This window comes from Rana temporaria, chromosome 10 (assembly GCF_905171775.1).
Source record: "Rana temporaria chromosome 10, aRanTem1.1, whole genome shotgun sequence".
In the NCBI taxonomy this organism is placed as follows: domain Eukaryota; kingdom Metazoa; phylum Chordata; class Amphibia; order Anura; family Ranidae; genus Rana; species Rana temporaria.
Genome location: NC_053498.1, coordinates 14,826,418 through 14,854,195, shown reverse-complemented (window position 1 = coordinate 14,854,195; position 27,778 = coordinate 14,826,418). Strand labels below are relative to the sequence as shown.

General features: G+C 42.7%; 1 protein-coding gene across 2 annotated transcripts in view; it reads left to right on the top strand.

Moving 5' to 3' along the window:
* The window catches only part of LOC120916005 (sialic acid-binding Ig-like lectin 8), a 33,534-nt gene extending 8,939 nt beyond the window's left edge, over window positions 1-24,595 (top strand). For both annotated transcript variants that reach the window (XM_040326851.1, XM_040326852.1), the window contains exons 3-11: window positions 2,651-3,019; window positions 5,610-5,867; window positions 10,107-10,148; window positions 13,996-14,247; window positions 15,251-15,286; window positions 17,268-17,315; window positions 17,463-17,585; window positions 21,997-22,052; window positions 24,338-24,595. In XM_040326851.1, the coding sequence (XP_040182785.1) occupies window positions 2,651-3,019; window positions 5,610-5,867; window positions 10,107-10,148; window positions 13,996-14,247; window positions 15,251-15,286; window positions 17,268-17,315; window positions 17,463-17,585; window positions 21,997-22,052; window positions 24,338-24,352 (1,199 nt within the window). In that variant the 3' untranslated portion in view covers window positions 24,353-24,595. The remainder of the gene's footprint in view (window positions 1-2,650; window positions 3,020-5,609; window positions 5,868-10,106; window positions 10,149-13,995; window positions 14,248-15,250; window positions 15,287-17,267; window positions 17,316-17,462; window positions 17,586-21,996; window positions 22,053-24,337) is intronic.
* The last annotated feature ends 3,183 nt before the right edge of the window (window positions 24,596-27,778 follow it).

Below are 27,778 nucleotides of genomic sequence, written 5' to 3'. Positions count from 1 at the left end.
CTGCTTTTAATTTAGATTGTCTTATCATCCTGGACCACAAACCTTCCTCAATGTGCTATATGTTTTCTTCTGCACCATTGGCATGGTTATATCTTCTTAGTCCTCTCCAGGAAATTATCAGAAATCTGTGCTTAAATTAGAACTATAGGCAACATTTTGTATAGATTGAGGGAGGGTTATAGCCCCTGTCAGTTTATTTTTTACCATCCCTGTCCCATTTCAGAGATTTCCCTTCACTTCCTGTCCCATAACCAAACAGGAAGTAAGAGGAAATCTATGCAAATTAAGGGAATCCATTGCCCCCCCCCCCCCCCCAGGCCCTCAGAACTAGTGTCCCCACTCGAAAATTTCAGGGCGGGTCTTAAACAGCAAGGGGTGTGGCCTTGGTAGAAAGAGGTGGGTCATATTTAAATTAGGGGGCTGCACGAGTTTAGTCAGGCCTAGGGCAGCACAAAACCTAAATGCACTACTGATGGCAAGCCAACATTCTATGGTATGGTATGACTTTTAGGACTTCATCCAACATCCAAGCCCATCTAAATCATTTATCTGATGGTCAAGGATGTTTTGTGTGGGATGGTGTTTAGGTTCTATTGGTCTTGGGGAGAGTAAAGCCTCATACACATGATCGGATTTTCCGACGGGAATTGTGTGTTGACAGACTGTTGGCCGAAAATCCGACCGTTTGTACGCTCCATCAGACAATTGTTGTCGGATTTTCTGCAGACAAATGTTGGATGAACGATTTTAAAATTTTCCGCGGACAACGGTCCAAAGTACAAACAAGCATAATCAGAACCAATGCTCACCAAACACGACATTAGCAGAAGGTGTCTAAAAGGTGGGACTCAAGAGCTCAAAAAAAACGTAGTACGTTTAGTACATCACTACGTTCATGCTTGTATGCTGTTTGTATGCAAGACAAAATACACGCCCTTCGGACAAAAGTCTGACGCTTTGTCTGTGGAAAATCCGATCGTGTGTACGAGACTTAAGTGATGGGCTGTCCAAGATTTAACAGTTATCACTGGAACACAAGGTGAGGGAAAATTCATAACTCCCAACTGTCCCTCGTTTGGAACCAATTCCTCTTTCTTCTTGTTGGCCTAAAGTATAGTTCTCTATAAAACAATATTTTTTTCACCTATTAAAGTGTTTTAGTGCACTAAATCTTTTATCCAACATTTAATTTATGTAATTTGTTATTTTAGAAAGTCAAAACAAAGAAAAAATAGTGAAGAAAAAATGTAATTTTGGGGCAAACAATCATTTTTTTGCGGATCATTCCTAATGTGTTAGATCAGTGGTTCTCAACCTGGGGTCGGGACCCCCTCGGGGGTCGAATGATGATTTGCCAGGGGTCACAAAATCCTGGGCTGTTCCTGAAGCCGGCACCGCTCTCCCAGCCTTTTTGCTGCCGCCCAGCAGGGCTGTTCCTGGAGCCTGTGGCCACCAAGCTGGGCTGTTCCTGGAGCCCAAGGCCATCCACTCAGGCTCTTTGCCGCCAGCCATTCAGTTCACGGCATGGCTGGGGGGGCAGAGACTAGAGGTCAGCTGACTGGTGAGGAATGCGAAGTGGGAGGGGCTGGAGGAGACCCTATTCTGATTTCGGCATTGGATTCACTCCAAGAGACACCACAAACTTGCTGACACAGTGAGTAACACTACCTGTGATTATAGTTGCCAATTAAAGTCCCCCACTACAGCTCTCAGATCAGCAGATGACCTTGATCAAGAGCACCTAAGTTGGCCGATCAGAACTCCCCCCAGCACTGCCACTCATTCCAACTCCTACCATCAGCACTGCCACTCATCCCATTCCCCCCACCTCCCCACCAAGGAGTAAGGCCTCGTACACACGATAGGTTAACCAGAGGACACCGGTCTGAAGGGCCGTTTTCATCGGTCAAAACCGATCGTTAGTAGGCATAACCATCGGTTAAAAATCCACGCATGCTCAGAATCAAGTCGACGCATGCTTGGAAGCATTGAACTTCGTTTTTTTCAGCACGTCGTGTTTTACGTCACTGCGTTCTGACGGACCATTAGTCAGCTTCATCGGTTAACCTAGGACAACGGTCCTTCAGACCGTTGTCCTCTGGTTAACCTATCGTGTGTACGAGGCTTAAGAGAAGGAATAAAAATAGAGAATACATGAAAGGGAGAGGAAAAGAGGGGGAGGAACAAAGAAAAAGGGAGAGGAAAAATAGGAGAAAGAACAAGAAAGACGGCTAGAGTGTTTAATACTGTACGAGTGAAAGGGACTCAGGGAGCAGTAAATGTCCGTGGGTTAGGGGCGCAAATGACTTGCTTTCCCTTGGGTGCTGACAACCCACGTTACAAAAATAATTTTACTGTTACGGGTCCCCACAACTTGGGTAATTTTATCAAGGGGTCACGGCACTAGTAGGGTTGAGAACCACTGTGTTAGATGACAAATGGGTTAGATCTCTATCACTTGAGTTTGTTACTTTTTTGACCAGCTTTGAGGAAAGTAGACCAGCATTTATCTTTCCCTACTTTCATTGATACTGTTGAAACCCAGTAGCATTTCCATCAATGCAAATTTTCACATACTACAGAAATACTAATTGAGTTTTGGTAGAGACCCTACGTTTTTCTGTCACTCATGTGGTTTATTTTTCTCTAGGCAGCCAAGGTGAGACCACTCAAGATGGGTATTCCTTCCAGGTGGACTCCAGTGTCATTGTCATACAAGAGGGTCTATGTGTGTCCATTCCATGCCAATTTACAGCTAACAACAGGAGGAAGTTCACGAATAGCACTGGCTACTGGAAGATGGCATTGGGAACTGCTGTGGCCTCCAATGATAAGTCCATAGCGTTAACAAAACAAAACTTTCACCTGGTTGGAGACCCAAATGTCGGGGACTGCACGCTGCACATAGCCGATGCCACAAAACAAGATTCTGGGACCTACTTCTTCCGATTTGAAGAGAGCAAAGACAGTCTCAATAAGTTTAATTATATGGCTAACAAAATAACTGTCCAAGTGACAGGTAAGCTTGTTTGTATCCCAAATGTTTGATCACTTATACACACGATCGGATTTTCCGTTGGAAAGAAATTGGATGTTTTTTCCGACGGAATTCCGCTCAAGCTTGTGTTGCGTACACACGGTCACACCAAATTTCGACCATCAAGAAGGAGGTGACGTACAACACTACGACGAGCCGAGAAAAATGAAGTTCAATGCTTCCGAGCATGCGTTGACTTGATTCTAAGCATGCGTGTGTAGCGCCTGTGTACTTTATGGTACCGGTGCTAGTTAAATTTAAGGGTAGATCAGAGTGTAGTTGGACTCTGATCCAGATTGTTAAGTGTAAAACAGCTTGGTTGTGTTGTGGGCTTATTCTGTTGTACTGGGGTGTTCTTCCAGCCCCGGTGCTGCAGGTGGCAGCAGTGGAGTCAAGGTTTGGGGGCTCTTTCCCAGCAGCCAATCAGGAGGGTTTGTCCTTGCTGTGCATGCTGGGGAGGGGTATTTATGGGGCAGACGCCATTGGTTCTGGGTCTTATTCGTCCACTGTGGCACAGACCTTCAGGGTGACCACATCACGGTGCCCCGGCTTATGACCTACCTGGTCGGGCCGTGCGTGCCACGTGGTGTTCCTGGTTACGGGGCCAGGCTGACCCAGAGCATCTGGGTTCCCACCTTTAAGGATCCCAAGCTGTACTGCTGTTCGGTGGGGAGTCAGTCTGAGGAGCGCCATTGAGAGGCTGGCGGTTCAAAAGGTCCTGGACAAACCACCAGGGATCGAGGTAGCCGGACACTGAAGGATTGATCACCTGTCAGTCGGTACCTGGGCGACAAGTTGAATGAGATCCAGACGTAACTCATGCCCATACATAATACATTTGATTACTCTACATGCTGTGACCCCAATCTTGTCATTAAAATAACACCTAAAACTGCAGCCAGCAACCCTGCTGGGAAGCCAATGTCTGGTCTAAATAATGTGTCCGGGTTTCAGGCAGTCTAAAACCTGGAAGCATGATTCCAAACCCGAACTGTCTGGGTGAATCCTGGACGGGTGGAACCCCTAATTGGAGGGTTGAAGACATGGATGGACTGGCCATAGGGACTACAGGGAGTTTAACGGTGGGCCGATGGCTCAGTGGGCCGTTTTTTAAAACAGAGACTCTCTCAGACCCCCCTGTCTCTCAGTCCCCCCCCCCTCTCTCAGTCCCTGTGTCTCTCATTCCCATCCTCTTTTAGCCCCCCCCCCCCCTCTGTCTCTCAGCTCCCCCCCCTGTCTCTCAGTCCCCCCCCCCTCTGTCTCATTCCCATCCTCTTTTAGCTCCCCCCTCTGTCTCTCAGCTCCCCCCCTCTGTCTCATTCACTCCCTGACTCTTAGGCCCCATACACACCATAGAATCTATCCGCAGATAAATCCCATCAAATGGGTTTCTGCGGATAGATCCTATGGTGTGTACACGCCAGCGGATATTTATCCGCGGATAAATCTCCCCTGGGATGGATTTCCAGCAGATGGATATTCGCTGACATGCAGAACAAATCCATCTGCTGGAATCCATCCCAACGGATGGATCCGCTCGTCTGTACAGACTCACCGGATCCATCCGTCCAAAGGGATTCCCCGCACGCGTCGTAATGATTTGACGCATGCGTGGAATTCCTTATATGACAGCGTCGCGCCCGTCGCCGCGTCATAATCGCGGCGACGGCGCGACGCGTCATCGCCAGAGGATTTCCGCGCGGATTTCAATGCGATGGTGTGTACACGCCATCGCATAGAAATCTGCTGAAATCCTCGAGAGGATTTATCCGCGGATACGGTCCGCTGGACCGTATCCGCGGATAAATTCTCTCGTGTGTATGGGGCCTTAGGCTGCTTTCACACTGGGGCAGGCATTGTCGGTAAAACACTGCTAGTTTTAGCAACACTTTACTGTCATTTTAGCTGCACTATTCGGCGTCTAGCAGGCGCTTTTAACCCCCACTAGCAGCCGAATTCAAGGTTAAATGCGCCCATGTAGCGCTGCTGCCGAAGTGCTTTGCAGGCGCTTCAGCTGCGGTGGCCATTAATTTCAATGGGCAGGAGCAGTTTGTACACCGCTCCTCCACCGCCCCAAAAGATGCTGCTTGGAGGACTTTTTTTTAACGCTCTGGCAGCGCCCCAGTGGGCCGGTCTGGATGAAGTCCAGGGCCACATTTTTGTCCCAGTCCAGCCCTGGTTGAAGACCTGTCTCTGGCTGTCAACCTTCACAATGAAACCCTTTTATTGTGACAAATAAAACTTGAGACCTGGATTCATCCCTAAGGTTTGCAGCTCTCATTTATTAACTCTATACTAGCTAATTCTCCAAGGGGCCCCAACTGTAGCTCAATTGGGCATCAAAGACTTGACACACTACAACAATAATTTGAGTTATTTGGAACCTCCAACAAGCTTGGAGGCCAATTTTTTCTTTGCTGTCTTTTTCCATTTTAAGGATTTTCTTCCTTACTGCTGAAATCATTGTCACAACTCTACCCAAAACTAAAAAAAAAACACTTTAATCCATGAGACCCATTATTTGTTGTATTGTATATTGCCTGTACAGTGTATGTGTCTTTTTCCAAGGAAGATCTCACTCAGAAACCCGAAATCATTGTCTTTGGGGAGATGGTCGCCAAAGAGGAAGTGAGAATGACTTGTTTACTTCCGGGAATCTGCTCACCGCCGATGATAAAATGGTGGAGGGACAACGCAGATGAAGTTTTGGAAAGCACATCTATGTCAATAACCCCGAATTTATGGGACCATGGAATTTCTGTAACCTGTGAGGTGTCCTTACCAAAGGTGGACTCTTCTACTAGACAGACCCTAAACTTGGATGTTCAGTGTAAGTAGACCACAGTGTATTTCTTTTTGCATACGTAACATAAATAGTTGGATCTTGATGGACTGTGATACAATTGTATTTTAATAGTTAAGATTAAAAGAATCTTAACTATTAACTATAAGAATATTGACAGAACTAGAGCTACAAGGAAGACCCTATTTTATAGAGAAATGGGAAAAAGAATTAAACAAGAAATTTGATGACCAACATACGATGTTCGAGTCGAACATGAGTCGAGCATGAGTTTGACTCGAATACGAAGCTCATCCCTAGCCGCGTACACACAAATATTCGATGGGAGCTTGTTGTCGGAAATTCTAACCGTGTGTAGGCTCCATCGGACATTTGCTATCGGAATTTCTGCCAACAATTTGAGAGCTCAAATTTTGCCGACAACAAAACGTGTTTTGTTGTCGGAAATTCCACTACTGCCACTACTAATATCTTGAAATATATGAAACTTTTTTTTCTACTGACCATACAGCAGTATCAGATGTATCACAATCTGCACATATCTAAGGTCCCGTACTCAGGATAAATTAATTTAGTGAGTGAAAATAAAGTTGCATTTTTATATTATAATATGCAAAAAATAATAATAATAATATAGTGAAATATTTTTTTTGTTTATATTTTTTATATTTAAAAAATATATAAATTATACACAAAGGGGCAGATCCACAAAGTGAGTACGCCGGCGTATCTACTGATACGCCGGTGTACTTTCAAATTTCCCGCGTCGTATCTTTGTTTTGAATCCTCAAAACCAGATACGACGGCATCTGGGTTAGATCCGACAGGCGTACCTCTTCGTACGCCTTCGGATCTAAGATGCAATTTTTCGGCGTCTGCTGGGTGGCGTTCACGTCGTTTTCCGCGTTGAGTATGCAAATTAGCTATTTCCGACGATCCACGAACGTACGCATTATTTTACGTCGTCTCTAGTCGGCTTTTTCCGGCGTATAGTTAAAGCTGCTTTTTCGTGGCGTATAGTTAAACCTGCTATGTTAAGTATGTCCGTCGTTCCCGCGTTTAATTTGAATTTTTTATTTTGTTTGTGTAAGTCTCTCCGTGAATCACGGGATGGACGTACTGTACGTCTAAGTCAAAACAATGACGTCCTTGCGACGTCATTTCGCGCAATGCACGGCGGGAAATTTAGAGACGGCGCATGCGCAGTTTGTTCGGCGCGGGGACGCGCTTCATTTAAATGAAACATGCCCCCTACCCGCCCAATTTGAAATCCACGCCCTTACGCTGCGAGAGATAGACTACGCCGCTGTAATTTACGGTGCGAAATCTTTATGGATTCGAACCAAAGAGAAGTAAGTTACGGCGGCATAGCGTATTTCAGATACGGTGCGCCGGGGCAGATCTTTGTGGATCTGCCCCAAAGAGTCACAGATTAAAGAAACCAATGCTTATTTTTTTAGCATTGCTGTCTGTTTCTTTTCTATGTTATACAAAAAAAAAAATATATATATATATATATATATATATATATATATATCGATAGATCTATATATTTATTTATATAAATAAATATATATATATATATATATATATATATATATATATATATATATATATATACTGTATATACTGTATATACAGTGTATAATTTTTATTTATTTATTTTTCAGCACAGCACCACTAAAACTTTTTAACTTGGTCTGCTCACAAATGTTTTCATGGCCCCAGGACTTGAAAGGGTTAGCCAGTTTCTGTAGCTAAAACCTCTGTTTTCCGGAAATATAGAATATGACAGCTTTTGTTTGATTTCTCAGCGTTCGGTCCAGCGTTAGATCCATTTGCCAGCATGTTCAGAACTCTATACCAGATTCTAATCTTAGTATACACTCATCTGCGTGTTGTTGCCAAACAGCCGTGTCTTAGGCACTGAGCCATTGCTCGGCACATCTGTTATTGTCAATTACGAAGCGCGTTCTACGTAGTTCTATTATTGCCTTGTACTGTGTGTGTGTGCTTTATAGCTGTAGATTATATTGTGCACAGTGAAAAATAAATAAAAAAAAACTGGTGCAGAGAAAGGACATGTCAGAACTGCCTGTAGAAAACAACAACCTCCAAATGTTTACTCGCACACTAGGAATGAAAGACCTCAAATCTTTGCTGAGGTCTTGAAATGTAACATATCTTAAGCAGAAGAAACCAGAACTTTTGGGGTGCTGATAATTTTGCAATTCTCGTGCTATCTCCATTGGCCATAGACCAGGGGTGCCCAACCTTTTGAAGAGCAAGGGCCACTTAGTGACTTGGTAACCGGTTTCGGGCCACAATGAGTGGAGTGGGTGGATGACAGCCCACTCGACTCTTTAGAGCCCACTCTTCTCTCAGCACACCAAACTCACAGGAAATAGAAGTCTATGGCTCAGTGCAGGTAACCCACAGGGGCACTGTGTACCTGCGGATCAGTCTGAAAGCAGCCCAGTAACCCCTGCAGAACAGATATGCCCATATAAACACTGTGGGCCAGATTCTCACATCCGCGTATCTTTGCGCGGGCGTAACGTATCCGATTTATGTTAAGCCCCCGCAACTTAGACAGGCAAGTGCTGTATTCTCAAAGCACTTGCTCCGTAAGTTGCGGCGGCGTAGCGTAAATCGGCCGGCGCAAGCCCGCCTAATTCAAATGTGGGACAGGGGGCGTGTTTTATGTTAATGTTATGTGACCCGACTTGATTGACGTTTTTCACGGACGGCGCATGCGCCGTCCGTGGACATATCCCAGTGTGCATTGCTTCAAATACGCCGCAAGGACGTATTGGTTTCGATGTGAACGTAAATTACGTCCATCCCCATTCGCGGACGACTTACGCAAACGACGTAAAATTTTCAAATTTCGTCGCAGGAACGACGGCCATACTTAACATTGGTACGCCTTATATACACCTCAGATAGCAGGGGTAACTTTACGCCGGGAAAAGCCTAACGTAAACGGCGTATCTATACTGCGTTGGCCGGGCGTACGTTCGTGAATTCGCGTATCTAGCTAATTTACATATTTCAAAGCGTAAATCAGCGTACACGCCCCTAGCGGCCAGCGTAAATATGCAGTTACGATCCGACGGCGTAAGAGACTTATGGCGGTCGGATCTAAGGCCTAGTACACACGAGAGGATTTATCCACGGATACGGTCCACCGGACCGTTTCCGCGGATAAATCCTCTCGAGTATTTGCGAGGATTTTAATCCGATGGAGTGTACTCACCATCGGATCGAAATCCGCGCCGAAATCCCATCGCGATGACGTGTCGCGCCGTCGCCGTGATGATGACGCGGCGACGCGCGCGACGCTGTCATATAAGGAATTCCACGCATGCGTCGAATCATTACGACGCATGCGGGGGATTCATTCGGACGGATTGATCCGGTGAGTCTGTACAGACCAGCGGATCAATCCGTTGGGATGGATTCAAGCGGATAGATTTTAAAGCATGTCTTCAAATTTTTATCCGCTTGAAATCCATCCCAGGGGATAAAAATCCACGGAAACAGATCCGCTGGATTGTACACACCAGGGGATCTATCCGCTGGAGCCGGTCCGCGGATCAATTCCAGCGGATGGATCCTCTCGTGTGTACGGGGCCTATGCGTAACTGATTCTAGGAATCAGGCGCATAGATACGACGGCGCAACTCAGAGATAGGACGGCGTATCTGGAGATACACCGTTGTATCTCATTTGTGAATCTGGGCCTGTGATTCTAGTAATAATTACCTTTAATAACAGTATTCTATTCTATTTTATTCCATCCCAGAGCAGGAGGCTGTGGGCCACATCAGAGGGTTCCGCGGGCCACATGTGGCCCCCGGCCACTGGTTGGGCACCCCTGCCATAGACCCTCCTCAAGGTTCTAAGGGTAAAGGTGTGGAATAGATTTTTTGGCCAGCTCCTGTCCAGTGATCATTGAAGCCCCATTGATCATTGAAGGTATGCTCTGAGAGCAATAATAGGTTCTGCAGTCACAGATTAGCTCAGATGTCGACTAAATTGACCCCCAAAAATTAGAGTCATTCAGGGGCTAATTTGTCTGCAATTTTTTTTAAAACAAAATTGGTAGGCACATCATTTTGGGTGGAGCTCCACCCAAAAGCCGAAGCTCCACTTGTTTGCTTCCTCCCCCGCTTTACTTTCAGGGTTTATTTCCTCTTTAAATGACAAAGTTACAATAATCTTCCTCAAAACCTCTTCTAATCTCGTCTTCCTTTATTTCAGATCCCCCAACCATTAAGGTCCATACCGTTATTGAGCCTTCAGGTAATGTGTTACCTATCTACAGTTTCCTGCTCATGCCTTGTCTACTAACAAGTCTTTATGCATTGGTGTCATTTTGCAGTTCAGTAAGGCCGCGTACACACGATAGGTTAACGCTCTGAAGGACTGATGAAGCTGACTGATGGTCCGTCGTGCCTACACACCAAAGGGTTAAATAACCAATCGTGTCAGAACGCGGTGACGTAAAACACAACGACGTGCTGAAAAAAAACGAAGTTCAATGCTTCCAAGCATGCGTCGACTTGATTCTGAGCATGCGTGGATTTTTAACCGATGGTTGTGCATACTAACGATCATTTTTTTCCCATCGATTAGGAATCCATCGGTTAAATTTAAAGCAAGTTGGCTTTTTTTTAACCGATAGTTAAATAGCCTATGGGGCCCACACACAATCGGTTTTGACCGATGAAAACGGTCCATCAGACCGTTGTCCTCTGTTTAACCTATCGTGTGTACGAGGCCTAAGGCCTCGTACACACGATAGGTTAACCAGAGGACAACGGTCTGAAGGACCGTTGTCATAGGTTAACCTATGAAGCTGACTGATGGTCCGTCGTGCCTACACACTATCAGTTAAATAACCGATCGTGTCAGAACGCGGTGACGTAAAACACAACAACGTGCTGAAAAAAACGAAGTTCAATGCTTCCAAGCATGCGTCTACTTGATTCTGAGCATGCGTGGATTTTTAACCGATGGACGTGCCTACTAACGATTGTTTTTTTCCCAATAGGTTAGGAATCCATAGGTTAATTTTAAAGCAAGTTGTTTTTTTTTTAACCGATGGTTAAATAACCTATGGGGCCCACACACGATCGGTTTTGACCGATGAAAACGGTCCATCAGACCGCTGTCCTCTGGTTAACCTATCATGTGTAGGAGGCCTAAGAGTGTTCTATACTATATGACCAAAAGCTTGATGACACTCGACCATCACATCTATGTAAATGGGTTTGTTGGACATTCCATTCCAAAGCCATGAGAATTTTGTTTGTGGAGTCTCACGTTGCAGCTGTAACAGCCTTCAGCCAAAAAAACATTTGTGCCATTAAGAACTAAGGTTGGGTGAGAAGACTTGGCTTTGCAATTGGTGTTCCAACTTATCTCAAAGGTGCTCAAAGGGTGTTTGTGTAAATGACTTAAGTGACCTTTACCTTGTCTTTATGGAGTTGGCTTTGGGCACAGGGGCACAATCATGCTAGAAGAGAAAAGAGCCTTCAGCGATTTCTTACCACAAGTTTAGAAGCCCGTACACACAATAGGCCAGATCCACGTAGCGGATCGTAATTTTCGGCAGGCGTAGCGTATCGTATTAACGCTACGCCGCCGCAACTTTGAGTGGCAAGTGCTGTATTCACAAAGCACTTGCCTCTAAAGTTACGGCGGCGTGGCGTAAATCTGCCGGCGTAAGGGCGCGCAATTCAAATGGATGAGATGGGGGCGTGTTTTAATGCTAATACGTCTTGACCCGACGTAAATTACGTATTTTTTTAATGGCGCATGAGCCGTCCGTGGGGGTATCCCAGTGCGCATGCTCCAAATTAACCCGCAACACGCCAATGCTTTCGACGTGAACGTAATTCTACACAAAGCCCTATTCGCGAACGACTTACGCAAACGACGTAAAATTTTCAAAATTCGAAAAAAGCCTTACGGAAACAACGTAAAAAAATGCGCCGAACGGACGTGCGTTTGTGGATGGCCGTATCTAGCTAATTTGCATACTCTACGCGGAAATCTACGGAAACGCCACCTAGCAGCCAGCGTAATTATGCACTCTAGCCCAGCTTCAGGCATATCTTGTTTTGTGGATACAAAACAAAGATACGCCGGAGCAAACTAGAAGTTACGCGGCGTATCAATAGATACGCCAGCGTAACTTCTTTGTGGATCTGGCCCAATAGGATTTTCCGATGGGAATTGTGTGATGACAGGCTGACCCGTTTGTACGCTCCATCGGACAATTGTTGTCAGAATTTCCACCAACAAATGTGGGATAGCATGCTTTAAAATTTTCCGACAACAAATGTGTGTTGTCGGATTATCCGAGCGTGTGTACAGAAGTCCTTCGGGAAAAAAATCCAAAGTACAAACACGCATGCTCAAAAGCAATGCTACCCACACGATAGGTTAAACACGATAGGTTAAACAGAGGAAAACGGTCTGATGGACCGTTTTCATCGGTCAAAACCGATCACGTGTGGGCCCCATAGGTTATTTAACCATCGGTTAAAAAAAAGCCAACTTGCTAAAAATTTACGCATGCTCAGAATCAAGTCGACGCATGCTTGGAAGCATTGAACTTGTTTTTTTTTTTAGCACGTCGTTGTGTTTTACGTCACCGCGTTCTGACACGATCGGTTTTTTAACCAATGGTGTGTCTGCACGACGGACCATCAGTCAGCTTCATCGGTTAACCGATGAAAACGGTCCTTCAGACCGTTCTCATCGAATGGACTGATCGTGTGTACGCGGCTTAACACAGCATTAGCAATAGTTGCCCAAAGGGTGGCGCTAACACATAGTTTTGTGTATGTTGGCCAACAATTTGTTGCCGTTTGTATGCATTAAGGTGAACAAACACCTTGCACTCTTGGGCCTCCCAGCCACTCCCGTTTTACTTACCTGAGCCACGAAACGTTGTGGGCGCGATCCCGTGATGCTTTACCCCAGCTGGTATCAGCGGACACATGTCCACTGACATTCGCCACTCCATAGAGAACAATGGGTGGTCCGATTAGGTCAGCCCGAAAAATGGACAGGCGGACCCAATCAGTCTGCTGGTGTAAAATGGGCCCTTTGGTAAGATATAGACACATTTTGGGGATTTGTGAGCAGATGGTCTGGTTCAGGCAGTCTTAGGGCTTCAAGCCCTGATAAGAGGATATTTCTTGACGAAATGCGTTGGAGTGGTGTACTTTCACCTTATCCGGGCTTCAATTTCAAATTTTTTTTAAGAAAGAGGACTTCTGTGTCCCCCTGTTGTTGTAACTATTAGGTAGATTCAGGTACGGCCATGCAATGTTAAGACGGCGTAGCCTAGCGTGTTTACACTACGCCGCCTTAAGTAAGAGAGGCAAGTACATGATTCTCAAAGCACTTACCTCCTTACTTAGGGCGGCGTAGTGTAATCGCGGCGGGCGTAAGGGCGCCTAATTCAAATTGGTTGGAGGGGGGCGTGTTGTATGGTAATGAGGCTTGACCTCAAGTTTTTTGACGTTTTTTGCTACTGCGCATGCGCCGGGCGCCTACATTTCTCAGTGCGCATTGCGGCTAAGTACGCCGTACGGGCCTATTGATTTCGACGTGGACGTAAACGACGTAACTCCCGATTCGCGGACGACTTACACAAACGACGTAAAAAATTCGAACCTCGCGGCGGGAACGGCGGCCATACTTTAACATTGTTATTCCACCTCATAGGTGGAATAACTTTAGGCCGCCTAAGGCCTTACGGAAACAACGTAATTCGACTGCGGCGGCCGGGCGTACGTCCGTGAATCGGCGTACAAGCTCATTTACATAATCTACGTCGGCCGCAATCTAAGATAGGACGGCGCAAGCCGGCCTATCTTAGATATGTTTAAGCGTATCTCTGTTTGAGCATACGCTTAAACATACGGCGGCGTAGATTCGGAGTTAGGTCGGCTTATCTACTGATAAGCCGGCCTAACTCTTTCTGAATCTACCTATATGTATCTTTCTGTTCATCAGAATTCTTTGTTGCATATGTGATCTCAAATAGAGAAATTGAATCTTTGGAGCTTTGGCTCTTTTTGTCCTGAAGCCCTAAGTTGTTCTAATTATCTCCTAATTTTGTTTTCTGTAGAAGTGACTTTAGAGAACCATACAGTGTCCGTGAAGGAAGGGCAGTCCGTTATTCTGAGTTGTTTGGTGGACAGTAATCCAGCGGCTGACGTGACCTGGACCAAAGGAGAGAAGACCATAGCCAGCAGTGTGACCGGTCAGAAGCTCGAACTCTACCTGGCACATGTAAAGCCCAGCGATGCCGACACATACAGCTGTACAGCACAGAACAATCATGGAGACACAAGTGACTTTGTTGATATTGAAGTGGAATGTAAGTGCTAGAATAAAGAGTACCTGTCACTTAAAGCAGTGGTCATCAACCCTGTCTTCAGGGCCCACTAACAGGCCAGGTTTGCAAGATAACTCAAATACATCACCGGTGATATCATTTGCTGCTCAGTGATTGCAGTATTCTAGTCTGCATCTCCCCAAGGTAATACATAAAACCTGGCCTGTTAGTGGGCCCTGAGGACAGGGTTGATGACCACTGACTTAAAGTGGATGTAAACCCCCAAAAAAAAATTTTTTATGTCACAATGTAGAGAATAAGATTTCCTGTCATCTGTGCCCAGTCTTGCCACACAGAGTTAATCCAGCGCTGAGCAATCCTCTATTTATTGTTCAGTGAAATAAAACAGACTTCCAGATAAAGACCAAAGTCCTTGCTTGAATGACAGGTTATTTACATATCTTGTGCACTAGCTTGCAGACATGCACAGCTTCTGTAAAGTGCACAATTCACATCCCCCTCCCCTCTCCTCCTCTCCTCTCCTGTCCAGCTCTCCCAGGATTGGCTGTCTTTCCTGTGTTTTGATTAAATGTTTTCAAAATATTGGGTGATCCACAGTTCACAGCCATCAGAATATACATGGACAAGAAGCTGTGCATGGCTGCAAGCTAGTGCACGAGATATGTGAATAACCTGTCACTCAAGCAAGGACTTTGGTCTTTATCTGGAAGTCTGTTTTATTTCACTGAACAATAAAAAGTGGATTGCTGAGCACTGGATTAAGTCTGTGTGGCAAGACTGGGCACAGACCCAACAATTGCCTGGAGAAGATTTAAGTAAAGTATGTGTTAGAAATCAGTAAGAACTGTCTCAAGGTTTTTGTTTATTTTTTTTTACGAGTATCATATGTTATTTTTCTCAGTGCAGAGTTAGATCAATAAAAAAAAAAAAAACATTTGATTGGTTGTTACGTTCTCTGCATTCGTTTTATATGTCATCCTCATTCCCCTCATCCATACTGAATTGTAATGTCACTTTCTTGCAGCCAGCAAAGTAGAACCTAATGACAACCTCTATGCTGGTAAGAAATTATCTACCTTTTATATGACATTTGTGTATTACTGTATTTATTTTTTGTTGAACTAATAAATGTTCTGTAGACAGAGGGCCAAGAGTTGCCCAACCATACCTCACCATACCATGCCATACCATACCATATTATACCATTCTATTCCATACCTCACCATACCATGCCATACCATACCATATTATACCATTCTATTCCATACCTCACCATACCATGCCATACCATATTATACCATTCTATTCCATACCTCACCATACCATGCCATACCATACCATATTATACCATTTAATTCCATACCTCACCATACCATGCCATACCATATTATACCATTCTATTCCATACCTCACCATACCATGCCATGCCATACCAAATTATACCATTCTATTCCATACCTCACCATACCATGCCATACCATACCAAATTATACCATTCTATTCCATACCATATTATACCATGCCATACCATACTGTACTATACCAGACCATACCATACCACATTATATCATTCCATTCTATGCCATTCTATGCCATACCATACCATATTATACCATACCCTACTGTACTCTACCATACCATACCACATTATATCATTCCATTCTTTGCCATACCATACCATACCATACCCTACTGTACTATACCAGAACATACCATACCACATTATATCATTCCATTCTATGCCATACCATACCATATTATACAATACCATACCCTACTGCACTATACCATACCATACCATACCACATTATATCATTCTATTCTATGCCATACCATACCATATTATACCATACCATACCCTACTGTACTCTACCAGACCATACCATACCACATTATATCTTTCCATTCTATGCCATACCATACCATACCATACCATACTATATTATACCATACCCTACTGTACTCTACCATACCATACCATATTATATCATTCCATTCTATGCCATACCATACCATATTATACCATACCATACCCTACTGTACTCTACCAGACCATACCATACCACATTATATCATTCCATTCTTTGCCATACCATACCATATTATACCATACCATACCCTACTGTACTATACCAGACTATACCATACCACATTATATCATTCCATTCTATGCCATACCATACCATATTATACCATACCATACCCTACTGTACTCTACCAGACCATACCATACCACATTATATCATTCCATTCTATGCCATACCATACCATATTATACCATACCCTACTGTACCATACCACATTATATCATTCCATTCTATGCCATACCATACCCTACCCTATCATATTATACCATACCCTACTGTACCATACCAGACCATTACAATACTATACCATACCCTACAGCACCATACCATGCCATACCATATTATACCATACCCTACTGTACCATACTATACCATACTATACTAATACATACAGTACCATACCATACTAGTCCATACCACACCATACTGTACTGTACCATACAATATCATACCATACCATTCTATACTATTCTATACAATATCATACCATACCATTCTATAGTATTCTATACAGTATCATACCATTTTAATTAACCATTCACCAATTTAGCAGATCCATAACTATATGTGATGGGGCTCCATAGCAAACCACCAAGGACCCCCACCAAAAAAAGACAATTTCTCCATAATATAATTTTCATGGCAATTTTTTAAATGTCCCCAAACTATATATAAATGTATGTTATTTTATGTGCCAAATGCTATTACTACATGACGCTGTGTAACAAGACAGTCCTGCCCCCCCCCCCCCCTCCCTCTTGTACTTCTGGGCCCCATAGCAGTTGCATGGCATGCTATGGCTTTAGTTACACTCTTAGATATAAGTATGTTGCTATGATTATTATTATTCAACACCAACATTATTAGCAAAACATATACAGCAAAATAACAATTCTGCTAGAATGATAGTCTTGCCCATGTGAGCTGACAATCTAAGGGATGATTCTATTACAGATGGATCTCCTGATCTGGAAGAAGTCACTGCAGCTTCACCTCAGCAAGGTAAGCAAAATATTGAATAACAATAAATGTTGTCCATTTAGAGTTTAGATCTATTTGAAATGGATTGGATGGTGTGATGATGATGATGATGAATTAAATCCATGCATGTTCCTACCATACCAGGACACTTAAAATGGCTTTTCTCAGCTTCCAGGGACATTGATTACAAACTCCTTGCTGGGCTGGTAGCAGGAAATGTCCTGGTCCTGTCGCTGATCGCTCTGGGCCTTTTCTGTTTGGTGAGAAGGAACATGAAGAGAAGACAGCAAGGTATGAACTAAAATTCTCTGAAAATAAAATATTGTAATAGGTGCCATATAGTAACTCAACCAATCATCATACATTTTTATTTTGTTTTATATTATTATTATTATTATTATAATTAATAATAATAATATTATTCATAATATTATCTCTTTATTATTATTAATACTATAATGATTTGTATTTGCATTTGCATTATGGCCATATATGGCATTTTTGCTACATAGTAACTCAACCAATCATCATACATTTTTTTTTATATTAATAGGCCCCATACACACGAGAGGATTTATCCGCAGATACGGTCCAGCGGACCGTATCCGCGGATAAATCCTCTCGAGGATTTCAGAAGATTTCTATGCGATGGCGTGTACACACCATCGCATTGAAATCCGCGCTGAAATCCTCTGCCGATGACGTGTCGCGCCGTCGCCGCTATTATGACGCGGCGACGGGCGCGACGCTGTCATATAAGGAATTCCACGCATGCGTCAAATCATTACGACGCGTGCGGGGAATCCCTTTGGACGGATGGATCCGGTAAGTCTGTACAGACGAGCGGATCCATCCGTTGGAATGGATTCCAGCAGATGGATTTGTTGAGCATGTCAGCAAATATCCATCTGCTGGAAATCCATCCCAGGGAAGATTTATCTGCGGATAAATATCCGACGGAGTGTACACACCATAGGATCTATCCGCAGAAACCCATTTGATGGGATTTATCTGTGGATAGATTCTATGGTGTGTATGGGGCCTTATTAATATTATTAGTATTCTTTTTATTCATAATATATCTTGTTATTATTATTAATACTATTTTGATTTGTATTTTGCGTTTGCATTATGGCCATATATGGCATTTGTGACACATAATATCTCAACCAATCATCATACATTTTTATTTTGTTTTATATTATTATTATTATTATTATTATTATTATTAATAATAATAATATTATTCATAATATTATCTCTTTATTATTATTAATACTATAATGATTTGTATTTTGCATTTGCATTATGGCCATATATGGCATTTTTGCTACATAGTAACTCAACCAATCATCATTCATTTTTTTTTTTATATATTATTATTAATATTATTAGTATTCTTTTTATTCATAATATATCTTGTTATTATTATTATTATTATTATTATTATTATTATTATTATTATTATTATTATTATTATTATTAATACTATTTTGATTTGTACTTTGCATTTGCATTATGGCCATATATGGCATTTGTGCCACATAATAACTCAACCAATCATCATACATTTTTATTTTGTTTTATATTATTATTATTATTATTATTATTATTATTATTATTACTATTATTATTACTATTATTATTATTATTATTAATAATAATAATAATAATAATAATAATAATAATAATAATATTCATAATAATCTCTCTTTATTATTATTAATACTATAATGATTTGTATTTTGCATTTGCATTATGGCCATATATGGCATTTTTTTCTACATATTAACTCAACCAATCTTCATACATTTTTGATTTTTTTTTTTTATTATTATTAATATTATTAGTATTCTTTTTATTCATAATATATCTTGTTATTATTATTAATACTATTTTGATTTGCATTATGGCCATATATGACATTTGTGCCACATAGTAACTCAACCAATCATCATACATTTTTATGTTGCCATAATATTATACTGTATTATGACAAAATATTATTATTATGTTGCACTTTTAGATTATGAATTATACTGTTGAGGTCCCTTTTGCACTATTGGGAACACCAATCAAATTTTTTTGCGTACATTAAAAAAAAATTAGGGCAAACCTATACCCCGCCCCCCCCCCCCCCCCCCCCGAAACCACCACCACCACCAAGCAGGTAGAGAAGGTGCCTTTTTCTCTAGGTATGGGGTACCTTCACACTCCAACTACATTCCTGTGATATAGCAAGTGGTCCTGGGGCATGGGAAGGGGTGTGCTTGTCACTTCAAGCCATGTGATCAGCATCCCTTGCATTCAGAGTTTAAAACAATGCCCCCTGCAGGCAGTGCATGACTATACACAGTAGCGAGTCACATTTTAAAAGTCCACCCCCCCCCAAAAAAAATAAAAATCCTTCAGGACCTGGTATGTTTCAGACAATCCTGACTCAGGTTGTGGCCCCAAGGGGTGATTCCCAAGTGTTAGGCCCAGGATATATACACAGGATGATTGGTGCCATGGCACCAGACACTAGATGGTGGTAACTATCCATTTCTTAATTTTTTTTTTTTAATTAGAGTTATTTTAAAGTCCAGTTTTGGGATTTCTGCCTCCTCCACCTTCCCTGCACCCCTCAACCCTAAAATAAATAAAAATCCACTACATATTTGAATTCTAGATGTCTTCTGGCTCCTTACTCAACAAGAGGAGTCCTCTTCCTCTTCTTCTGTCTTTTTCTGCCTTGGAGCAGTGGATGGTCCTGAATGCATCACAGAAGATTACCCACATCATGTGAGCGGAGCGCCTTTGTCTGCCGCATTCCCCCCGGTATTCCCATGCAGGTGTGATGATGCATCTCCAAGGGGTGTGTCCATGACAGCCTGGGCTCATTCATCCTAGATGTGGGCATGCACAAGAGCAGGCGTCTCCAATCTTTCTAAACAAAGGTCCAGTTTAAAGCCCTTCTGACTTTAGGGGGTGGGCTATGGCTAGTGGGGGAAATAAATGCCCTGGCATCAGCTGGAGTAAACTATTCCCCAGTCACTGTGCCCATCAATTACCACCACTGTGCCAAACGCAGCCACTTTGCCCATCAATTGCCGCCACTGTGCCCATCAAATGCAGCCACTGTGCCCATCAAACGCAGCCACTGTGCCTAGCAATTGACGCCACTCTGCCCAGCAAACACAGCCACTCTGCCCATCAAACACAGTCACTGTGCCATCAAACACAGCCACTCTGCCCATCAAACACAGCCACTGTGCCATCAAACGCAGCCACTGTGCCATCAAACGCAGCCACTGTGCCCATCAAACGCAGCCACTGTGCCCATCAAACGCAGCCACTGTGCCATCAAACACAGCCACTCTGCCCATCAAACACAGCCACTGTGCCATCAAACGCAGCCACTGTGCCATCAAACGCAGCCACTGTCCATTTCTAGGACCACATGGACACCACCCACCATCCTCGGACAAACCATCGCGCCAAGCAATAAAGTCAAACGTCTCAGAGTCATCTTTGACTCAGACATGACGACGGATGCACAAATAGGATCATTTGTCAGCGGTTCTCATCATCTGCTCTGCATGCTACGTAGACTCATCCCCTTCATCCCGGAAGAGGACACAGCAGTAGTGGTTGGAACTATCATCAACTCACGACTCGACTACGCAAACTCCCTCTACTTAGGACTACCGAAATACCAGATTTCACATCTACAAGTCGTCCAGAACACGGCAGCCAGACTGGTAACAGGTAAAAAACCGTGGGAATCTATCTCTCCGGTCTTGAGGTCCCTCCACTGGCTGCCCGTACAGGACCGGGTGACATTCAAGACACTCTGCCTCACCCACAAATGTATACAGGGGAACGCTCCCCAATACTTAAGCGAGAAAATAAAACACTACATCACCAAGCACGTGCTCCGGTCAACCAACCAAAACCTTCTCCAAATCCCTAAATCCCGCTACAAATCTAAGGGAGAACGTAGATTTTCGGTCCAAGGACCACGGCTCTGGAATGCTCTACCCACCACCATCCGCTTGGAAGAAAACCATCGGGCTTTTAGGAAAAAACGAAAGACCCACCTCTTCTGAAAGACCTGAACAACTCTGGAAGCCAAGTTCGCATTTTGTTGCGCGATACAAGTTACTCACTCACTCACTCACTGTGCCCATCAAACGCCACCATGGTGCCCATCAAATGCCCCCACTGTGCCCATGAAATGCAGCCACTGTGCCCATCAAATGCCGCCACTCTGCCCATGAAATGCAGCCACTGTGCCCATGAAATGCCACCGCTGTACCCGTGAAATGCCGCCGCTGTGCCCATGAAATGCCGCTGCTGTGCCCATCAAATGCCGCCGCTGTGCCCATCAAACTCCGCCACTGTGCCCATCAAACGCCGCCACTGTGCCCATCAAGCGTCGCCGCTGTGCCCAGCAAATAACCACACGGCTGTGAAAGTAGACCCAGACAGAGATCATACAAATGTGATTCTGACAGTGTCCCAAGGGGTAATTATTAACAGGATCCCAACCCGGCATCCCAAGAGCACTGAGCATTCATCAATCATTCTACCCAACATTGTCTACCGGGGTATATTGCACCTAATAACAGTTACTGTCTGTTGCTCTATCTATGTATTGAGTGTGACGAATACCTGAACATTGAGAAAACCTTCATACGTGTGTGTCTTCCTTTTCTAGGTATAATCAACAATGGTCAGGAGCTCAGTTCACAGGGAACGGCATCGTCCTACAAGGTATATGACTATGTGTGGTTATTGGTGGGATGGGTGCCTCCGATCCCTATATATCTTCAACTGTCAGGGCTTAATACGCATGAAAGAATTTAAAACCAATGGGTTTACAGAGAGTTTAATATGTTAAAAGGTGCGAAGGAAACCAATGGATTTAGCCCTACACGTGCATACACGAGCAGTGACCTCTAGACTTTCTATTTAGCCCGGTTTAAAGCCCAACTCCAAAAGTCAGAAAAAAAGTCTGCTTCTGATAGCCAAGCCCACTGATGCATTTCGCCTCAGGCTTAGTCATAAAGTTATTGCAGTGGGTCTCCCTTCCCACCATGGAACTGCAGGGGTTATATGCTTGTTGGTCTAGAGCAGTAGTCTCAAAACTATGGCCCGGGGGGCAGATGTGGCCCTTTGCTTGCCATTATTACCCCCAATGACATCAATGAAAGGGAACAACTCCTCTTGCTAATACCAATGATGAGGCACACTTTTTCCCACTGACACCAACAATGGGGCCCAATGAGACCCATAATGGGGCAGTATTCCTTCCAATGAGACCAACAATGGAGTCCAATGACACCATTAATGGGGCACAATTTCTCCCATTGACACAAACCATTGAGCTTAATGACACCAATAATGGGGCACAATTCCTCTCACTTATACCAATAATGGGGTGCAATTTCTCCCAATAACACCAACAATGGAGCCCAATGACACCAAATGAAATGGCACTAATCCTTCTAATGAGATCAACAATGGGGCCCAATGACACCCAGTGATAGGACACTCCTCCTCCCATTGAGACCAACACTGTGACCCAATGACACCCAGTGATAGGACACTACTCCTTCCAATGAGACCAACAATGGGGCCCGATGACACCCAGTGATAGGACACTCCTCCTCCCATTGAGACCAACACTGTGACCCAATGACACCCAGTGATAGGACACTACTCCTTCCAATGAGACCAACAATGGGGCCCAATGACACCAAATGAAAGGACACTATTCCTCCTAATGAGACCAACAATGACACCAAATGAAAGGACACTATTCCTTCTAATGAGACCAACAATGGGGCCCAATGACACCCAGTGATAGGACAATACTCCTCCTATTGAGACCAACACTGGGGCCCAATGACACCCAATGATAGGACACCACTCCTCCCAATGAGACCAACAATAGGGCAGAATGACACCAAATGAAAGGGCACTAATCTGCCCGATGAGAACAACATTGGGGCCCAATGACACTAATGATTGGGCACTATTCCTCCTAATGAGATCAACAATGGGGCCCAATGACACCCAGTGATAGGACACTACTTCTCCCAATGAGACCAACAATGGGACCCACTGATGGGGCACTACTCCTCCCAATGACACAAACAATTGTCATTGTCAGTCTAAGAAGGGGGGTGAGGTGTACTAGCAGATTTAAATACACTAATAAATTGAAGCAAAACCACAGCTGCCTTTTGGGATAAAGGTTTCACCTGAATAAATTAAAAGCTGATGATTGTAAGCACCCCTGTCACAGTTAAATGGTTTGTCTCATCTTTGTAAACTGTTACACCTGGAAGAGAGCTTGTTCTTTGGAAACACAACAGACTTATCCTCAGATTGCGAGTAACGTGGTTAACGAGAGCTTCGCAATATCAGCATTTTTTTTTTAATCCTGACTCGGTTTGCACGTGTTGTCTCGCAAAATGAGCAGGGTTAAAACCTCTGCGGTGTGCAGTACCGCATTTGGTACAGGGGCACCAGAGCCGATCAGAGCTGTTCAGAAATACTCGGAAATACTCCATTCCCGAGGGTTTCCGAATGCAGCCGAAAAGTTTCTAAGTATTTCTGAGTCTCTGTGGCGCCCACCTCTGGCCACATGCGGTATTGCATGCCATAGAAGTCAATGTGGAACAAATTATTTTCATTTTCATTGACTTCTATGGGGAAACTGGCTTTGATACGCGAGTGCTTTGGATTACGAGCATTCTCCTGGAACGGATTATGCTCGTAATCCGAGGTTCCACTGTAGAAGGAAAAAAAGTCTAAAAAAATGCAGTCATCACATTTAAGAATTGGAAAGCTGCAATATAATAAATGTTTGCTTTTGGGTTTAATACGACTTGAAGGAACATCTGCTTTGGGAAATCCCAGTTGGCTATCATGTTGACTAAACGGTTTTAACTCTACTTGCCCGTTTGTTTATTTTTTTATAACGTTTATAAAGACTGGCTTGTGTATTTTTCACTTGTATAACTTTATATTTTTCTTTTTTTCTTTTCAAGGGCTTCAATAATTAAGTTTTATGAACGGAATTAGGAACTTCGTGAACTTTGACATCATCGTCATCTCTCTAAACCGCCATGCCGGAAGACTCATTTCATTATTTAATGTTGTTGGGGGACTTTGTTCTTTTACGTTCTGCTACTTACCATCATTCCCCGTCCCATATCACCCTTTTTTCCTTGTAGACAAACAAAAAAAAATACCCCTCCAATGCTCCCATCACTGGGGTAGATTCAGGTAGCAATTATGCCTGCGTATCCATAGATACGCAGCGTAATTGCTAAGTAGCGCCGGCGTATCGACTTTCTGTATTCAGAAAGCTCGATACGCCGACTGTAGCCTAAGATACGACTGGCATACGTCTCTTATGCCGTCGTATCTTAGGCTGCATTCTTACGCTGGCCGCTAGGTGGCGTTCCCGTAGTGGTCAGCGTAGAGTATGCAAATTGCATACTCACGCCGATTCACAAACGTACGCGCGCCCGGCGTTCAAGTTTTACGGCGTTTGCGTTCGTCGCTTTCTGCGTAAGGCTGCTCCTGCTATTAGGAGGCGCAGCCAATGGTAAATATACACGTCGTTCCCGCGTCGCGATTTTCAAAATTTACGTCGTTTGCGTAAGTGAATCGTGAATGGCGCTGGACGCCATTTACGTTCACGTCGAAGCAAATGACATCCTTGCGACGTCATTTACCGCAATGCACGTCGGGAAATTTTCCCGACGGAGCATGCGCAGTACGTTCGGCGCGGGAACGTGCCTAATTTAAATGATCCACGCCCCCTACGGGATCATTTAAATTATGCGCGCTTACGCCGGCAACTTTTACAAAACGCCCCCGCAAATTACGGAGCAAATGCTTCGTGAATGAAGCGTAGCTCAAGTAATTTACGGAGGCGTAGCGTAAAAACGGTACGCTGCGGCGCCGTAGTAGTGCGCTCCCCTACTTGAATCTACCCCACTGATATCATCCCACATGACATGTAATGAACTGGTGGAGATCGTATAAAACCGATTGTCAGGGTACAATATGCTACAGAAAAATGGCAACTGATCGCTCACAGGACACCGACTTACTGTGACCAAAACCAAACCAGTAATGTAAGATTGGTTTCAACTCTGATCTCCACCCGCAGAAGAGGTTTACTAACGTGTTTCGCCTCAACAATTAAGCCCACTAGGGGGCGAAATGTATCTGAGGGACCCAGTGCTGATCCTGACCTCCCTGGGGCCCGAAAATGACATGTCACATTAAAGTTGAGAAGCGGGGGGAGGGGGTGCTCTGTCGGAAATTACATCTTACATTAAAGTGAGAAGCGGGGGGGGGGGTGCTGACTTCTTACCTCTTCTCCCATGCATCCAGCGAGTTGAGAAGCATGGTGAGGGGGCGAAAATGACTTCTCGTCAGGCGGGGCCTCTAGTAATTTGGGGGCCCTCTGCAGCTTTGTGGGGCCCTAAGCGGCTTGCATAGTGAGCCTATAGGGCAGATCGGCCCTGGAGGGACCTCTCCTGCGGGTGGAGAGCAGAGCTGAAACCATCTTACATTGCTGGTTTAGTTTTAGTCACAGTGTGCAATCAGTTGCCATTTTTTTTTGTAGTATATTGTATCCAACTTCCCTTGTCATGGCCACCAGTCTATTCTGCCGTACCCAACCCAGGTCATTGCCCTTCGACCCCATTACCCCCCCCCCCCCCCACTTACCGCTTTTCCAGCTTTTCTAGCCACTAGACACGTGCACTGCTGAAAAAATTTGTTTATTTTGGCTTTTTTATTTTTTTGGGGGGTCATTCGTATGATCGCAATTCGTAATTTTGTAAATTAGAAACAAAATCTGAAATTCTTAAAAATTTGAAAAAATATTGAAATTCGTAAATAAAAAAAAAAAAAAACATAAGTTCGTAAATTGGAAAAAATCGGAAATAAGTAAATTCGTAAATTCGAAAAAATCTGAAATTAGTAAATTCGTAAATTCGAAAACAAATCTGAAGTTAAAAAAATTCGGAAATAATCTGAAATAAAAAAAAGAAATTCGTAAATTCCCAATAAATTGGATATTCTAAATAAATCTGAAATTTGGAAATTCAAAAAAAAATCTGAAAGTCCATACAAATCTGAAATTTAAAACAAAAACGGTAATTCAGAAATGAAAAAAAAAATCTGAAATTCGGAAATTCTAAACCCCAAAAAATTAAAAAAATCTAAAATAATAACTGACTAATAATAACTTAACTATTGCTAACTATTAAATTATAGGTATTGGAATCCCCTTTTCAATTTGGCTGTTAGTAAACGTACCGAAAACAAATTCATCTGAAGTTCATCGTAAATAGCGAATGCCGCATCTAAACAAATGGAAAGGACAAATGAATAATAATAAAACGTTTTTATTATTATTATTGTAAATTAGAAACAAAATCTGAAATTCTTAAAAATTAAAAAAAAAAATTAAATTCGTAAATTAAAAAAAAAAAACGTAAGTTCGTGAATTGGAAAAAATCTGAAATAAGTAAATTCGTAAATTCGAAAAAAAATCTGATATTAAAAAAATTCTGAAATAATCTGAAATAAAAAGAAAAAAAAATCGTAAATTCCCAATAAATTAGAAGTTCTAAATAAATCTGAAATTTGGAAATTCAAAACAAAATCTGAAAGTCGATAAAAATCTGAAATAAAAAAAACGGTAATTCAGAAATTAATTCTGAAATTCGGAAATTCTAAACCCCGAAAATTAAAAAAATCTAAAATAATAACTGACTAATAATAACTTAACTATTGCTAACTATTAAATTATAGGTATTGGGATCTCCTTTTCAATTTGGCTGTTAGTAAAAGTACCAAAAACAAATTCATCTGAAGTTCATCGTAAATAGCGAATGCCGCATCTAAACAAATGGAACGGACAAATGAATACTAATAAAACGTTTTTATTATTATTATTGTCATTTATTGTTATTAATTTGTTTCGTTCCATTCTTTTATATGCGGCATTCGTTATTTTGGATAATTTGAAGCTTCGGATAAATTCGAATTCGTTACGTTCACTTAAAGCCAAATTTGAAAGGAAATTCCAATACCTATAATATAATAGTTAGTAATAGTTACATTATTATTTCAGATTTTCTCATTTTTCGGGATTTCGAATTTCCGAACTTCCTATTTCTTTTTTAATTTCCGAATTTTCGTTTTTTATTTTTTGCATTTCCAAGTTTCCGTATTTTTTTTTGAATTGACGATTTATCTTGAATTTCCAATCTATTTAGAAATTTTTCAATTTTTACAGAATTTCCAAATTTAGGATTTTTATCGAATTCCCGAATTTAAGATTTTTTTTTTGAATTTACGTATATATTTTTTTTCGAATTCACCATTTTTTCTGAATATTCAGAAAATAATATATATTCGAATTAACGAATTTGTCTAAATTTGTTATAAAACAAATTCAG